The sequence below is a fragment of the Thermobia domestica genome, chromosome 16, assembly GCF_964235325.1.
Source record: "Thermobia domestica chromosome 16, izTheDome1.hap1.1, whole genome shotgun sequence".
Classification (NCBI taxonomy): Eukaryota; Metazoa; Arthropoda; class Insecta; order Zygentoma; family Lepismatidae; genus Thermobia; species Thermobia domestica.
Genome location: NC_137469.1, coordinates 122,432,436 through 122,451,558, shown reverse-complemented (window position 1 = coordinate 122,451,558; position 19,123 = coordinate 122,432,436). Strand labels below are relative to the sequence as shown.

The 19,123-nt window shown below is 35.9% G+C and overlaps 1 protein-coding gene across 7 annotated transcripts in view; it reads left to right on the top strand.

Annotated features, from left to right (window-relative positions):
- LOC145673386 (structural maintenance of chromosomes protein 6-like) overlaps positions 1 to 19,123 on the top strand; it is a 172,166-nt gene that overhangs the window by 15,377 nt on the left and 137,666 nt on the right. For 5 of the 7 annotated variants that reach the window (XM_081743042.1, XM_081743037.1, XM_081743041.1 and 2 more), the window contains 2 exons: positions 3,760 to 3,981; positions 13,310 to 13,505. In XM_081743042.1, the coding sequence (XP_081599168.1) occupies positions 3,802 to 3,981; positions 13,310 to 13,505 (376 nt within the window). In that variant the 5' untranslated portion in view covers positions 3,760 to 3,801. The remainder of the gene's footprint in view (positions 1 to 3,759; positions 3,982 to 13,309; positions 13,506 to 19,123) is intronic. The other 2 variants (XM_081743044.1, XM_081743043.1) reach the window with 1 other exon arrangement.

The window sequence follows — 19,123 nt, the reverse complement described above, 5'->3', positions numbered from 1 at the left end:
GTAAAGGAAAGAGTCCTGGCCGCCGTGTTCCTGAAGAAAATGTTGCACGAATTCAAACTGCTTTCCAACGTAGTTCCTCAAAATCAACTCGTCGTGCCAGTCAGGAGTTACAAGCAGGGTGGATTGATTTAAATCAGTCTGATTTAAATCACGATTTTAATCAAGATTTAAATCACTTGATTTTTTAAATAAAAATCGTTGATTTAAATCAAATTCCAAAATGAATTAATTTAAAGTGAAAGTAAGTAAAATCCCGTTTCTCCTCTGTTATATCGATTATGGAAGATATTAATCATAATACAATGAGACTGAAATGTATGTAAGCACAGTATGAAAACGAGTATCATGTAGGGAACGATCAGGGAAAATCCCGTTTGAACGGGTTACGGGTGAACCCTGCTTTCTTCTCTTTGTAACACAGGGTTTTAAAATTTCTAGTCCAACGGGGAAATCACCATGGACGTTTAAGATGAAAACTCTTTTGTGTCCATGTCTATTAGTTTGTTTCCAATAATAGGGGCGTAATATTAGGGGTCCGCCGCGATCCCCTCTCCGAAACCAAAAAAAAAAAAAAAAGATTTTAAAATTTTGGGCGAAATTTATGTATTAAATACATAGAGGTTCCTCGGGATCGTAATACGACACATTTTGGATGCGTTAAAATATCGAATAATACTTTTGATAAAGTGGATACTTGACCCCATTGCAGAACATGCTGCGATCTGCGATGTGATCGCAGAAAATTTGCCGCGCCTGTGCAGGAAAATTTGTCAGAGGAAATAAAATAGCCAACAGAAAAGTATAAAACGTGCCTGCTATGTATAGATGTCTTAAATGCACGGACAACTCGCATTTGAACTGTTTTTCACGTCACATAAAGCATATTTTTAACAATCACAAGTGTTTCTTCTTCTGGAACTGATCATCTTGATTTTTTTATTTTGGAATTCCTGCAGAGAATTCGTGTTGTTATTCAGTTCAAAATCTCTTATCGTCGCGAATTGTGTCGAGGAATTTGAAGTTTTAAAATATATAAAACGATAATTATGCCTGTTGTGCTGTATGGTTGTGAAACATGGTCGCTTACGCTGAGGGAAGAACGCAGACTGAAAGTAATTGAGACTCAAATCCTGAAACGAATATTCGGAACCAAAAGGAACGGAAATGAGGAATGGCGAAAACTTCATTATGAGGAACTGCATAATTTATACCATTCACCAAATATTGTTAGAGTCATCAAATCTTGGAGGCTCAGGTGGGCAGGACATGTAGCGAGAATGGAAGAAAGTAGGAACGCTTTCAAAATTTTAACTGGAAGTTCAATCGGGGAACGACCATTAGGAAAGCCTAGGCGCAGGTGTGAGAACAATATTAAGCTGCATCTCGCAGATATAGGAATACAAAGTAAAAACTGGATCCAGTTGATTAAGGATAGAAGTTAGTGGAGAGCTTTTGTGAACATGGCATTGAACCTCCGGGTTCCATAGGTCATAGAGTGAGTTAGTTAATTTTAGGCGAAATTTATCTACTTTATATGTATTTCGTGCCGCTAGCTAGTTCCAATTGTTTAAAAATATGCCCCTGCCAAATATCATGTTGGTATATATTGCTGTACTTTTTCCTTAATGCTTAAGAAACATTGTTTGGGATTGAAATAGGTTAACGATTGGGAATTAATTCAAAATTAAAACCCAATACTTTCACTTAAATGACGTAATTAACATTTAATACTAATTCGTAATGTTTTTTCTTCAGTTCGCGACTTGTATTATACGAAGAAAAAGATTTGATTTAAATCAAAAAAATCGATTTAAATCAAAAAAATCAACAAAAATGATTTTTTTGAAAAAAAATCATGATTTTTTTCCACCCTGGTTACAAGTGCTGACAACAAGAATTTGGCGTGTTTTGAGACGTCGGTTGGTTATGGAGCCGTACAAGTTACAGCTGTCTGATGCGTCCTGATGACAAACGCAAACTTGTGGCATTTTGTAACGAGATTCTGGATGCATCGTGTTCAGTGATGAAGCAACTTTCCGTGTTAGTGGTCAGGTAAACAAACAAAATGTTCGAATTTGAGGCCTACAGAACCCACATGCAGTCATTGAACATGTACGAGACTCGCCCAAAGTCAATGTGTTTAGTGCGATATCCCGATCATTTGTTTACGGCCCATTCTTCTTTAATGGAAACACGGTTAAGAGTCAGCAGTATCTCGCTATGTTACGAAACTGGTTGTTTCCGAGGCTGCACGAAGACAACTTAATTTTTCAACAAGACGGGGCACCTCCTCACTGGAGTCGCCATGTGCCTGAATATCTGAATGAAACTACCGAACCGTTGGATTGATCGTCAAGGAGCTGACGACTTAGCATGTCTCAGCTGGCTTCCACGGTCACCGGATTGGCACTCAGTGACTTCTTCCTGTGGTGTTTCGTTAAAGACAACGTTTATGTACCACCACTCCCACAGAATCTGGAAGAGTTGAATAACCGGATCCGTACTGACATGCAGGACATGCTTGCCCGAGTATGGGAGGAATTTGAGTATCGATGTGATATTGTTCGTGCCGCTGATGAAGGACATATTGAACATTGTAATTTGAACTTGAGAGGTTCGTGAATATGTGTGTAAAATTTCATATTCGTATGTCTTAAAGTTTAATAAATATATGGATTCGAAATATGTATATTCTTTTTGAAACAGGATGTATATAAAAAGATTTTTTTTTTAATAATAAATGTAAGTCTTGAAGTAAACGAATTTTCACAGTTTACATATCTAATCATATGTGGACTTCCAAGAGCTTTTTTAATTTACCTGACTAAAGATTTGTGATTCCTTAGATTGGTCTTGTCCTCTTTATTTAATATAGAGTAGGTGGTAGTGTACCTTTATTCTTATTAGATAAACGTGGTTATATAGGGTGTTCCCTTCACTTCTCCCTAATTTCAATTATTAAACATTGTCTTAGCCCGAATATAATATGACCCTCGTGCTTTAGAAATGAGAAATTATAACTATCGATCATAAAATGTTACATACATTTCGAAACTAATATACGTATAATGGAAGACTTACCAATTGAAAGATTATAGTACAGTCTTTATTGCGCTTTCTTCTTCTGATGGTTATCATTCCGTATTGAGAAATTCGTAAACACATTAATAGCAAATTCTAGTTGTCAATCAAGTCGTACTATAACATCACACATTACCATTACCGGTACTTATTTCCTATATATATATATATATATATATATATATATATATATATATAAGGGCGCCCTTGTTGTGGTTTCCAAGGGGGGGCACGTATAAGCGAAGTTTCAAATATAGTTTCAAATTTTGCTATAACTAATGTAAAAATTCTATTGGGATTTCAATATTCGCAAGTACAATTTCCTCTTAGGGGGGGGGACAATCGCCCCACCTTACCTCCCCCTGGTGGGCGCCCTTCTATATATCTGCCTTGACGAATTACGCAGTACTGGGGCCTTGCAAATCGTACAGTCATGTGTGGTATGAAGTTAACATTATTTTTAGAGCGTAAAGACCTAATCTGCGATTATAATATCAGTGTATAGATAGATATATTATAGAAGAAGATAACTCAAGAGTAAAAGAAATATTTTATATAATATATGGTGAATTGTTAACAAGCTGTTGACAAATCTACCGGAATAAACTTGTTAATGACTTGCCTGTAAAGAACATTAGTGTACACCTTTTTAAGGTACATTTATTATTGTCTTTGTAGTGTTGGCGAACTTTGCTAAAGTTGACATATGTAGACTCCAGAATGAGTCCACCGAAAAGGAGGATTGTTTCTGATAGTGATGATGATGATGATCAACCTAGAAAACGGAGGTGCAGAACATATGACTCAGGCTTTCAGGAGCCGTCTTTTGCGTCAAACAATAGAGATTCCAATGATGCAGACATTTCAGGCGGAAGCAGTAGCGGTAGCACAGGGGAATTAGTAAGTATGGTTTGTCTAAAGATTTAAGCAACTAAACTCATGCATGATTACAAATATTCACTTGGACTAATCTTGTTAACCAGGTGGGTGAAAGATAACAGGTATTGTTAGTATTCTACAAAATTTATAATATGACTGATTTCATGTATAAAATAATGCTATGATATAAAGTATTTATTAAGACTTCACATTACCTGCATCACTTAGCTTAATCGTTGCCCACTGGAATCAGCACGCACAATATAAACAAACATAGCGGACCGATTTTCTGTTTATGAACGAGCTTCTTGGACGGCGTAGAGCGCACGAATGGCCAACATGAAGTTCAGATCTCATTTCCTGTAATATTATTTTTTCTTTCTTTCTTGTGGGGCTACACTAAAAAAGAGGTATATAAGTCCAAACTTTGCATAATAGAGGAATTGGATGCACGGATTCAAGAGGTTATTACCAACATCCCAAATGACTTCCTTCAGTAAAGTATCAATTGTTTTACCGTTACCGTTTTAGGAAGCTGGTTAACTACTCAGGTGCCTGTGTTGAGATTTAACATGTTCTTTGGTTTTCTTACCTAATGAAGAATTTGTACATCTTTTTCTAATAAATGAGAATCAATGTTACAGAATTTTTTTTTCAATTTTTTTAATATCTAGTTAGTTTTTACCCACCTTGTACGTCTGTTAAGTAGGAATTGCCGAAATTTCCAATAGGAACTCCCATTTTCTTTGCGGCCTTTGCTTAAAGCAGCTACAGCAAACTCATCACAGGTCATCCATCGTTGTGGTATAGAATTATCAAAACGAAATTTTTTTTTTTTTTTTTGTCAGCAACAAAAATTGCTCTCTTTCAAATTGGACTTTTACAGAACCACTCTGAAACTTTTTTGATATTACTCGAAATTTTCGTGAATGGTTCAAATGTATACAATAATACATGGTGTTTCAAAACAACACCGACAACGTTTCCGAAGTGATTTCTGACACCAAGATAAGGCAAAAAGTATAGACCTGGGTGAGCAACGCTTCCCTTCGGAGTTATAGGCTACCGAAAAGATGAAAAAGTAAATTTTGAAGATCCATAGCTCCGATACTATGGGACTTGCCGTAGTCGGGTCAAAACTTCACTTAGAAACTAGTATGTGCCCTATCCAAATATCCAAGTTTCAGAATCCTCCGGTACCTCTGCAACATTTTTCATAGAGGTAGTTGATGAGTACTTCAAATTATATGCCCGTAGCCAAATTCCCTCTATAAAAAATTATTGCGTGAGTACCGTAAGATTCTGAAACATGGATTTTTGGATAGGCCACATACTAGTTCCTAAGTGAAGTCTTGACTCGACTACGGTAGGTCCTATAGTTTTGGAGCTATGGACCTTTAAATTTCATTTTTTCTTGTTTTCGGCTGCCTACTTGGAAAGAAAGCATTTGTGCACTCAGGTTGGTCTATACTTTTTGTCTTATCTTGGTGTCAGGAATCACCTTTCAAACGTTGTCGGTGTTGTTTTGAAACATCCTGTATATCCATATTGCTGCCGTAAAATGATTGTATAGGAATCTCAATGAGTGCTTCTTGTAAAATAACTGGTGAAAGTGTGTGAACTAATTGTATCATATGAAAGAATGGAGTATTAGTTTATAGGTACTTAGGACAAGTTAGAAGCTGTAGTTAATGCATTGAATGCATATGTTATTCACAAGTAGAAGATTAGTACTGTTTATAATCTCAAGGTGATAAATCGTATACATCTGCGCCATTCAGGGAAGTTTTGAGTAAGATTAAGAAAAGTTTTATAGAAGTTCTGTGAAATTTCAGGTTTTTAAGGGGGCAGTTTTTGTAACTGGTAATATTGATATATTTGCTATATTTTCATCATCAAAAGAAACTTTTCTCTTTTGATACTTCTATAGCACAAGGATGGATGTGATGTATTGTGATGAGTTTCTTGTAGCTGTAACAAAAGAAACACTGACCAAAGCTTCAACATACACACTGTATTTTAAACTATAATGTGTAACGGTTTCGGATATCTAACATATCCTTCATCAGACACTATAGAAAATAAATGAAGGTAGATATATATATTCATTATTATGAAAAAGTTTAAATTCTATTGGCTGAAGAAGTTATTGAAGAAAGGAGGGGTCAGAGCTCACAGAAGGAGTGGAGAAAACTTATTGAGATGTATGAATAGAAAAGGCACCAAAAAGATTAATGGAAGGGAAAAAGGAGTCATGTACAGGGTATGGGGTGGGGACTGCGATATTTCATATGTTGGAGAGACGGGAAAGAGAATGAAAGAAAGGATAAAACAACATAAAGATGATAGGAGGAAGAAAGATACCAATACTATATACAAACATGTTACAGATACTATCACGGAATTAATTGGAATTAGACGGAAGTATTGGAGATAGAGAAGAGAATGATAATAAGGAAGCGGAAAGAAGCAGATTGGATAAAGGTGGGAAGAGATAAGCTGTCCAATATCCAATCCAAAGCCATGGATAGTGTTGTTGCTGTAGTTATAAAAAAAAAATACCGCTAAAAAAATGAGAGTCTCACTTAAATTTCCGGCAATTGCTAAATAACAGTCGTATATTGTCTTGTTGTTGCGTTTTGACACTCCAATATAATCACTTTCACAGGGCTTCATACATTCCTGAATGCGTACTTTGGTTCACAAAACAGTGTGGCTGCCAACGAACACTAACTCCTTTAATGGCGGCCCTGCTTTCAATTATTACTCTGTTTTGGATAAGGCATTGCAGAACCATACCGAACATAGAGCTAGAATTTTGCATCTACAAACGCATCTCCCGCGGTCGGAGAAATCTTTTATTAAGCATATCTCTAGATGCTCTCATGGACTCGGTATACTCAATCTAAAGTCACATTCTGCAATAAAGGGGTTATGGAAACTGTAGAATAGGGCGAAATTTCTACCATATTTGTTTTATTATTTATCTTTAGACAAGTGTATTCTGGAAACATTTCTAAAAATGCCTAATACATATTATGCACGAAGGTAAACTAGACAAACGATATTCACCTGCACTAGAGATTAGGAGGAATGATCTGTAATTTCAGGCTTATCTAAAAATTTGTTCTAGCTAAAAACAATGTCACACAGAATAAACTCATGCACGATAATTATGTAAAGTGTGTGTGTGTTGTTTTATTGTTTTGAATCTGTTTTATTGAAAGCATTAACTTAAATCTTAACATTGTTGGATTGTAAAGTTAACTATTCACAGTGTAAAGCAGGTGAAACACTATAGCCGAATACACTACTTTATAGTTAATCAGGGTAACCAGCATAGATACAGACAAAATAGATCAAAGAAATTTCCTAATTGTGTTGAAACTAAACTGTCGTCTGGCGCAGGGAGTAATCTACATTCCCCCAACACCCCTTCAAATTTCTTTACACACACCCCCGGATGGAAAACGAATACTCCCCCAAATCCAATTGTATCAATCAGTATCATATAGGTTATTTATTACATCAAATTAAAAAAGGTTTAGCGCTTAGGAAAGAAGGCAATATTTATTTATTTCACTTCAAAACACGAAGCGACCTCGTTCTCATGTACGGCTTCGAGAACCACATGACCTCATTGTTTCGGGCGGTGTTTCAATCGAAACAATTGACAAAACAGACCGCTCGTACCTACCGTCCTGGCAGGGGCGGATCCAGGACGGACTTCTGGGGAGGGCAGTGAGTTATAATACTTCTACTTTTAAGAGCTCCAAACTTTGGGACGGGTTTTATTTATATCTATAAAATAAGAAAGTTTCCTGTTCTGGACGGGGGGTAATCGTTCCGATTCGTCCTCCCCCCCTCCCCCCCCCGTGGATTTGCCATTGCCTCCTGGGCTCCGCGGTCGTTTCCGAGAAAAGGGATTGATGGACAGATGCAGATGACTGAAACTGGCAACGTCTTGAGCGATTATTCACCTACCTCCTTCTCAATAAGAAAAAATGTAACAGTATAGTAATAAGGCTATACCAGATTCAGTTGGTGAGTGCTACTCTGCAAAAGGCTCGCCACCAAAGGTGGGCTAGGGGGGGGGGAGAGTTTGGCCCTCCCTAAATTTTTCATGTCCCCTCCAGACCTCAATACAAAATGTACAATTTAGATATTTGTAAGAGGATATTTAATGGCTTGGCCCCTCCTAACATATTCATGGCGCCCCAAAGTTCTGTGGCTGGTTTCGAGCCTGCTCTTCAAGTGGTGTATCAACGGACGGACGTTAGAAGGATGTAGTCAAACGTTTTTAGAAATGAAAAGATTCATCGAAGTAAGAATTATATATATTTTAGACTGAGTCTAGTGTTATGCAGAAACACATTTGTTGCTAGCTTAATATTTGTAAAGTATATTTTTATTCACGTAAATTCATTGAGTGGAACAGGGCTCATAGCGAGTCACTTTTTTTTTTAACTATTTTTTTTTCTTTTAAGTTGGTCACTAAAAGTTACTTTTTTTGAAACTTGTCACTAAAAGTTACTGTTTTGAAAGGTAAAGTGACTTTTTCGTATGATTTATGTTTTGCATTATAATTTTCTAAAATTAAAAAAAAAAAAAATGGAAAAACGCAGAAACTTGTTACTCATTACTCTTCTGAAAGCATAGTACTTGCTGCAACATGTGAAACAGTTAACTTTATTCTCACTTCAGCTTTTATTACTTCTAAAGCACAGTGGGCCGTTGGTGGATGCTTAAGCTCTTAAGATGGGGTTGAGAACCCTTCTGTGTCTATTCTTTCTTCTATCATAATAATCTTTTAGTTTTTTCTCGTAATAGTTAACGCTCCGCTCAACGTTGTGCGTATGTGTTTGTGTGGTTCATCATGTTCGTCTTGTATTATGCTTCTTGTATGTTCTTCTTAAGAGTAGGTGATGAATTTGAATATTTCACGTTTTTGAGAACTTTTAATGCGAAGTTAAATATAATGTCTGGTATAAAGAAATTCGGAAATAGGCCAGAACTGGTTTCACTTACTCAGAAGCTTCTTACATCTGCTAAGTCTGCTTACCGTAATTACAAAGCATACTTTAAAAACCTAAGAAAGGGGGAAGCTCAAAAAGAAGAAGTACCAAGATGAAACAAAATAACAGACAAAGAGAGGGGTGGTGGAGAAATTGCCATATTCTTTCTAAAGCTCAGTGGATGCTTAAGCTCCCATGGTGGGGTTGAGAACCCTTCTGTGTCTATTTTTCTTCTTTCATAATAGTCTTTTAGTTTTCTCTCGTGATAGTTAACGCTCTGCTCAACGTTTTGTGTGTGTGTGTGTGTGTGTGTGTGTGTTATATATATATATATATATATATATATATATATATATATATATATATATATATGCATGCATGCATTTATGTAATTCATTCTGTTCGTTTTGTCTTATGCTTCTTGTATGTTCTTAAGAGTAGGTGATCAATTTGAATTTGAATATTTCATGGCTTTGAAAAAACTGAATGCTAAGTTAAATATAATGTCTGGGATGAAGAAATTCGGAAATAAGCCAGAACTGGTTCCACTTATTCAGAAGCTTCTTACATCTGCTAAGTCTTCTTACCGTAACTACAAAGCATACTTAGAAAACCTAAGAAAGGAGGAAGCTCAAAAAGAAGAAGTAAAGAAGAAAAGATTAAACAAAACAACAAAGAGAGAGGTGATGGAGAAATTGCCAAAGAAAAAAAGGGGCATGATGAGATTTTGGTCATTTTTCCATATGCTTTTGGTCACTTTTCAACTATTTACAAGACACCAGACCACTATGAGCCCTGCATTTACTACAGTTTAAACGAACATTTCTTATCACATATTTGCTTATTAACTGTTAAACAGTTTCCTCCCAGCGTATCATTAACCACAATAATTAATTACTATCGCGTGTAGGTAACAGATTGTAATACCTCAAATTACCCAGGGGGTACGGTGGCTTAGTGATACAGCGCTTACTTTAATAGTGCGTGAGGTCGTTGCTTTTATCCCCGGCCAAGTAAGTTTGTGGTGGACAACATCGTGTCCTTGGGTTTTCTCGAGGTACTCCCATTTCCTCCCACTTTCTTATTCCAACAATCCATCTATCATTCACTTGCCTTAATTATCGTCTCCCTTAGCTTAAAGGACATAAACGTGGGACGTTGAATTAAAAATAAAGATTCCATTTTTTCATTTTATCTCAAAATGACTCACCTAGCAAAGTTCCTTGTCAAATTTTTCTCAATATTTTCAGTGCGACACCTCGAAAGTAAAGATAGTTTGACCTGGCTGCAGTGTTTATACGGCAATTTTACAGCATTAGTTACAAAAAAAAAAAAAAAAAAAGTAATCTGGTTACAATGTTCACACGGGAATTTTTGAAGTTTACATATGGCTACAAAAATTGCAAAAACAGTTTAACCTGACTACATTGTTCACACGGTGATTTAAATTGTATGTTGGAGTATTGCGACGACGTTTAGATGAAGAATCCTTCGGAAAGACATCCTAAAACAAACAAAAAAGTTACTAAGTAAATTTAGTTAGTGCACTAACACTAGGACTACATATTACATATATTGTTATATAAAAAAATAATAAGAGCAACGTATAACTATTAAGAAACTTAGCCGAACATAAGTATCGATAAATTTTTACAGAATATTCATAAATAATTATTCTTGAAGCACAGATAAACAATGTGAAGTTCGTGTTATCAAAAAGAACTTCTGAAGATAAGTGGCCGAATGTCTCATTCGAAATATATGAGAAAATTTTAACAAGGAATTACTAGGTGAATAATCTGAGGTATTACAATAGTTAATTTTACAATCCAACAAATATAGAGAGACGAAATTTAAATAAGGACTGATTACAATAGTAAATACCTTCATTAATAAACAATAAAATTACATAATGGATGATCATTTTATCTCTGTAGTGGTAGCTTACTATTCTAAATATTCTCATATAATAATTTACTTCCTGGTATCACTTACTAAAATTGTTCCTGTTCGGGGGATAGATATTAGGGTTCAGGGTTTCGGTAAGTGGCTAAACTATGATGGAATTTTGCTTTTCCTCCACGACACACTTAACCCTGCGCGTGTCTCTAAACGGTTCTGTTTGTCCACTATAACACGCATGTACAAATGAGTATTGCGTATTATAGTGGTATTTTAATAAGTGGTCACCACCTTTTGGACATAGCAAAATTTTACAACACATAAGTATCACTGACATGCATACATATGTATATAGCATATCAAATGTAAGATTACTAACCAACAAGATTTATTATAAGAAAGCATATAAGAAATGAAAATACTCAAATGTGAAAAACAAACAGTATTCACATTACATATTTGTATACTAATATTGGCATATGAATTTCATTAACTTTGACGTAATAAGGACACTTTTTGCACTTTTTGTAATAGGTCAAAAAATTGTTTTGTATTCACTCTCGCTTCACCGATTTACAGTCACTGTTCCATTAGTGATAATTATTTCACTTCCACAAATAACATATAGGTACATTTTTCTGAGTTCTTTGACATTTTAAATGATGTATCCTTATTCTTCTGAAGGAAATGACTTTAATAACGTACCACCTTGTGTCGTGACATATACTTGTTCAGTTACAAACATTGTTCTTTTTCGTAACTGGATAAACAATGTAATTTTTTTTTTTTTTTTTTCACAGTAACATCACTATTGATATACGGCATTTGCACGTTAACTTTAAAATGAGCTGTTATAAATAGTTTTAGCTGTTGCACCTGTTTTGGGGGCGCAGTCTATAACGGTACATTATGTACTGGCTATTGGTCGAACAGACGTTGTAGGTCTACTGACTCTTGCTTCTACCAAAGGGAAATTCCCGATTTTGTTGACAGTATAAGCTGGATAACTGAATCATTGATGTAATTGTTAGATTTAGCTGTGATTTCACCAGTTGAGAGGGGATGATGTTGGTATTCATTCTTTCATTATTACCAAACAAGGAAAAAAAATGAAATGAAATCTTTTAAGTATTACGTCTCACGATTATGCCGACTGGGCTAAAGGAGACGGTGATGATGAAAAATGAATGAAATGGTGGAATGAAGAAAGTGGGAGGAAACGGAAGAACCGACGCACACGGTATTTTATCCACCACAAAGTTCACTTGGCGCAAGCTGAGATCGAACCAATTACCCCATGCACCAGAGGTGAACTCTACCACTGAGCCACCGTGGCCCCGAAACAAGGAGAAATGAAGGAGTCCAGCACAATGTTGAACGAAGTCAGCAGTTCTCACTTTCAACTGTATATGTATGTACACTCATGTCCAAAATTATTGTCGCATATCTATAAATATGTTGCAGAAATGATAACCAATTCGCCCGGTATTTCTTACAATGTTAATATGTGTATAATCGGCAAAGACTTGTATGTGGCAAATTTCATGCCAAAAGAGCAGTAAATAAGAACAATAAAACGAAAATAAAACTTTCTTGTTCATTTAGCAACATTTTGTTTTACTCATTCTAATTTTCGTATTTATAATTCTTTTCCAATGAAATTTACCACAAATATACATTTCCCAATTATTCACATAGTATTAAGAGTACCCTGCAAAATCATTATCAAATTGTATTCTTACAAGAAGACAGTTATATATATTCGACAATCATTTTGGACATGAGTGTACATCTGAAAAGAACAAATTTCTGAGTTCTTTTTTTTTTTCTTTTTTTAAATACAAGGACTCAACAAAAAATTTAAGATCACTTTTCCCAAAACAACATTTCTTCACATATTGGGGAAAATGACTATTACCTACCCTGTAAATAACATATCCATGGTTATTCTAAATAACTTAGAGGCAAGAATACATCACATTACTTAAACTGTGATCGTTATAAAGCATATAGACCTTACACTGTAAAGCATGGAGAGCTTATTTAATACGTGTATATATAAATGTTTTTTAAACAATAGTGTCATTGGCTGTCCAGACTAAAGGTGTGCGTCGTTTTCATTAAAACCTCAAGTGACGTGTGAAGTGAAAATGAAATTTCTGATTTTTTTTATTTACTTTGTCAGTGAACACTTTCATCATTAGTCGTTTGACTTCGTGTGAAGTTTTGTGAATATTGTGATTTCAAAAATAATAAAAGATAGGGAAGTCCTATTGCTATCGATTAGTGCGCTTCCATACTAGTCTTTATTGATAAGATACGTGCCCATCCTGTTTATATGTAAAAGGGAACATGTTCATATTTAAATTTGTGTATGTGTCAGTCCTATATCTTGCTATGCTAATAAAGTTGTTGTTAATTCAATATTACAGTATGCCAAACCAGGAACTATTGTGAAGGTCAGTATTCGAAATTTCATGTGTCATGAGTCGTTGGAAGTCCAATTGAATCCAAAAATTAATCTCATCGTTGGAAGAAATGGAAGCGGAAAGAGTGCAATTTTAACGGCTGTAGTTGTTGGATTGGGAGGAAAAGCTATTACTACTAATAGAGGCTCGTCCTTGAAAGGTAAGCCTCTGTGTGTTTAAAACAGAATAGTAGCATCTGTAAAGTTACTAGGTTTCTGTGTATTCTTCATATTATTTCCCCAGAAGAAAGAAAGTGAAGGGAGGGAAGCTCTAGGAAAAACACTGGTATTAACTCAATGGGCTTTTGTGTACCATCGTGTTTCGTGCGAAAATCAGATTGCTTCCACGTCTTTTAATGTTACTGAAAGAAATTCTTCAAATGTTCCATGGTGGATTGCTGCTTCTTCGTTTGTGATGCAGTGATACATCGTCTGTAATACTTCCCGAGAGTCAATTATCCGATGTTGTCAGATCGACTTCTTGGCAGCGATGATAAGATAATAGGTAACATCAGATACCTGCAGCCAATCCCGTGACAGGGAAACTTCTCATTCAAGAAACGTTAAAGTGTATAGGTTCGCACATACTTGTTTCATAACTCGTTCATATTAATTAGTTAATGTTCGTAAGAAAAATATAAGAAATAAGTTGGAACTTAGCTGGCGTCCCTGTTATGCCAAAAGATATGATTAGATATTAGTATGTATTAGGTATTAGGTTATTTCGCACTTCATCAGGATGATGTAGTTGCGCTGATTCTTTTCCTTACCTATTTAATCCTTCATATTGGCCATCTTACTGTGTAAACGTGATAAAAGTAGGTAGTAGACTTGAAAATACAAAATTGCAGCAACACCCGTCGTGCTGATAAAAGCTTTGTGGCTCCGTGGTACTGTGTTCACCTCTGGTTCGATTCTGGACCGTGTGAGCTTGTAGTGGACAACATTGTGGCTTTCATAATTTTTTTAGGAGTTTTCACGTTTCCTCCCACATCCTCATTCTATCAGTTCTATCATAACCATTCCCTTTCGTTAATCACTCATTTCTTTAGCCTAAAATTCCTCAATGTAGCAGACTGTCATCAGCGGGGAGGGGGTGGAGCTAAGAGGACAGTTTCATTTCTCATGTATTTATTACCCTTTCAGCCGCGAATACCGCTACGGACTTGTGGGTGGTTGGTGTGAGTCTTGGGAAGACGATATGCTCTATCTGAGGTCAGCATGCACTCGTCTCGGCCTGTTGTTGTGTGCGTCCAGTATTTTTGTCGCGTACCGAGTCTATGGATAATGTTTTTAAAAAATTGAAACAAAAAAAAAAAAATTACAAAATTATAAAATGTAGAAAAATAAAAAATTAAATTAAAAAAACGCATCTTTTTGTTTCATTGTGGGCTTCCGGGGATTATCTCTCTGTTTGGTTTCTTCTTTCCTTTTCTGGGGCCATGTGTCTTTGTCGATGGTAATAGTTTTTTTCACCCCTATTCTCTTTGATTCATCTCTGGCCTAAAACTTAGCCAGTATATAGGCCGGCTAAATGCGATCCTCTCCCCCCTCCCCGACATAAAATGTACACCCGTTCGTAAGCCACCTGCAGTTTCTTTTAAATCTATGGTGGAACACGACTTAATGGATACTGGTTTGGACGATATTTGGTGCAGTGTGAAATTATCCTTAAATTACTTCTTTGCATTATGACTGTTTTTCAATGGAATCTTTGTAACAGCTTTAATAGCTTGAGGAATTGAAACAACTGGTCTCTGACCACTCGCCAGTCCTTGTCTGCAAGATACTTGCAGGATACCCATTTCAAGCCTCCCTAGTCATCTCTTCTTTCTGGTCATACAATCTGTAGAGTGAGGGTCGCGCTGCTGGCAGCGTAGCCATAGTTATCTTCGATTCTCTCCATTTTCGGCATATTCACATCGTTTCCAGAATACAGACTGTAGCGATTTTCTTTTCTCGCCCACTTACCATTTGTTCCTTGTACATTACTTACTCTGAAGCCTTAATGGCCGCCGATCTGCTTCAGCTTTCTTATCGGCTTGAACCATCAGTTTGGTTCTTGAAGATCTGAATTCCAGGCTTTCCAGTGCTCCTATATTTCCTATATATTTGCGTCTCTTCCTATAAACTCCTATATTTTAACGAAACCACCTATATTTTTGTAGCATTGCTACTTCCACTTGAGAAAATAACATAAGGAAATAAGATGTGAGTGATTGGAGGGTCTTTTGTGTCCACAGTAGGGTGTTGTGTGTAGGGAGACTGTTGTGTGTTCCGTCCTTTCCAGCTTATTGTCTAAAGATAATTACACAAAGCAATATACAATTAACGCAAAAAGTATTCATATACCTACAAAAATGGAACAAAAAATAAACTAGTTTCATCATATTCATTAAAATGTTCTATAGAGTAGTGATTTTAAAGACTTACAAGTAATTTATTTGGGTCTATCAATACTTTTTGCACTAACTGTAGGCAAATAATTGTAGAATAGGTTACAAGTGATAAAATTATTCTCATCTTATGTATGCTTACAAATACTGATTTTCTGATGCAGATCCTTTTTACACTTTTCTTATGGTCGTTGCTTAGTACTGGTGGGCTATGTACGAAAACACTAAGAAACTCGTAAAAAATTTTCAACAATATAATTTTACCCATTTAGAGTAGAATGTATGTTCATATAACAATTAGTGTAATTTTTTTAAAATTATTATTTCTACCTATTGGATAATTGAAATGTTCCTTCCAATAGGTAGAAATATTGCTATACGAGTTTCTTTGTTGCTTGTTCTTTCAAAATGTTCCAAATGCACAAATGTTCCAGGAAATAATTGAAAAGTACCTTTTTCACAGCTTCACGAAACCTCATATATTTTTTCGTCGTGATTTACTATTTATTTATTTATTTATTTATTTATTTATTTATTTATTTATTTATTTATTTATTATTATTATTATTATTATTATTATTATTATTATTATTATTATTATTATTATTATTATTATTATTATTATTATTATTATTATTATTATTATTATTATTTCATTAGCATTGAAAAGCCTGGAATTCCTATAACCATCTGTAGAGCTCTGTTCGTACTAATGGTCGTAGGCATCAATTAATGGAATTTCTCGAGTAGAATTTGATGCTTACCCTCGGTGATGGCAGGCCTAATCATTTTTCCATTGCCCATGGTACCTATTCAGATATCGACCTCTTCATGTGCAGTGCTGGTTTCTTGGTCTCAGTGACATGGAAAGTGCATCCAGATCTTTGTGGCAGTCGCTCAAAAGTCTCCCTGTCGCTCCTCAGTTTTCTCTGCGCTGCTTCAACTTAAAGCGCGCTGACTGGCGTAAATTCCGCGAGCTCAATGGGTTTCGTTGTCGTAATGATCTCCCAGTTTGTTCTTGAGCAAGCTGCTCGTCATTCCATTCCAGAATGATGTGGCGATACTTCCTATTGGCAGGTTCCATGGTAGTCTGAGGAACTCCTTGAGGCTATCCTGGCACGTCAACGAGCTCTTGCCAACCGCTCGAGTAATTTGTACGCTTTGCTTCAAATTTATTTTGTGTAAAGTGATTTTCTGTCCTACAGTCAGATACTACTGAATTTAAGGTAAATAATTGGGAATTACGCCTATTGCAGTGTATTTTTCACACTTTCCACAATAACTGATGTAAAACATTGAATCTGTGAACTGATACGTGTTACTATGATCATTAATAATAGAATTACAATAAAACTTAACTAAATTTAAAATTTGATAAAAAAAAAAAATAATTAACTAAATTAATGATCATTTCTTCATAGGGTGGTAGTGGCTCCTCGAGACTAACATGAAAGTATTTTAACTAGCTAACAGTTTTTCTGTTAACTCAAAGAACTAGTTAGTGTAAGTGAGTGATTATCGCACTGGATTTAACCGCAAAGATCCGGGTTCAAGTCCCGGAGGTCCAAACCTTTTGACATGCTTGAACTTCAATTTCAATCCCTACTCAGTGTGATAAACAAGATCATCATCTGTGAAGAAGCAAAGGATGTTGGAATGGAGAGAATAAAAGGGAATTGGAGTAGAACATGAATCGAGACAAAGACTTACGAACTCTTTTCCTTCAGTTGTTCCAAGATTTAATATTTTTAGTTTATTTCAATCATTTTCTTACTCATATATGATCAGTGTTTCTTTTTCTTCTTATGTACAGTATGTAGTGAAATAGTGAAATAATGCATTATACACACAACAAATTATAATGTCTTTGATACATGGCACTCTCTGGACAACATGCTCAAAACAACAGAGATCAACCTTGAAGTTCAGATTTTTTCGTTTATTAATTGCACAACAAAAGCCTGTTTCATTGCTCGAGAGGCTTATCACTCCTTGAAAAGTACATTTAAGTTGTATTGCATCTGTCCAAGCATTCGTGATAGCAGCAAAAGTACTGGACCCGACGTAATGGAGTTATAGCAGTCAGGAGTTCAACTACTTTTGTCGCTGGCTGTATACTTGACTCTGGATTGAAGGATGATATTGATTTTGTTGATCGTGTTCTTGCCTTTGTCTACGCTTCTGACCTTGCTGACGTTCTCTGAGCTTTTTTGTACTTTGTTCTTTCATTTATCGCTGCTACAATTTTATATTTGACTCGCCAAGTGAGCTTTATAGTGGACAAACACCGTGTGCATTGGTTTCCTTGGGGTTCTCCCGTTTCCTCCCACTTTCTTCATTCCACCATTTCATTCACTGATCATCACCGTCTCCTTTAGCGTAGCCGGCATAACCGTGGGACGAAAAACTCAAAGATTTCATTTCATTTCAAAGAAGATAACAAGGAATGGTTGTGCACCAATTTTGCGTTATGTTTCCATCGAATGATCTAAAACGATGGATGGACATATGTACAGGAGATGAAAGTTGGTTTTACTATTACACCATCCCAAACAAATGCAACTATCCAGAAATGCATGTGGTAGATTGAAAATTATCCAAGACCAGTGTTTCTTCATGATTTCAGATCTCGATAGTGACTTCTCAAATTTCTTCAGCTACGAAGGACCACTGTCAGTTGATTGTATGGCGGAAGTCCGGATTATATAAATGGAATTTGGTTCTTTTCTGTTGGACCCTGTGTTCAAAGAATTGGAACTCAAGACACCCAGAGAGGGCTGTGGTGTTTCAGTGGTAGATTGTTCACCTCGGGTGCACGGGTTCGATTCAAGGTAGTGCCGAGTGGGCTTTGTGGTGGACAGACACCGTATAAGTGGATTTTCTAAGGTTTCTCCCGTTTCCTCATTTCACTATTTCATTTGTTATCATCTTCGCCTCCCTTAGCTTCGATGCATAATCGTGGGATGTTGAACTCGAAATCCCCTTTCAGGACATCCAGAGAGACAGAAAGCTCGTGGTTGCTGTTTCTGCATAAAATGCATCCACTCACGAAATTGTTCAGTTGTGAAGAAACGGAATGAGAAAGTATTCAAGTTCTTGAACATCACCCTACAGTCCCGGTCTTGCACCATGTGACTTCTGGTTATTTCATCCGTTGAAGTCTATTATTAGCGAAAGCCTTTTACGAGGGTTCAAGACCTTGCTCAAACCATAAATTCAGCTCTGTTGACAGTACTTCAGTCGGAATATCGTACTGCCTTTTACAAACCGTTGAAGTTAATCGAAAGATGTGTGGAGTATGAAAATACTTGAAGGATTGTAAAGGTAAATTTTTCAGTACAATTCGTTTTGTGGATTTTCAGAGTTTACCTGCGAAAATTTTC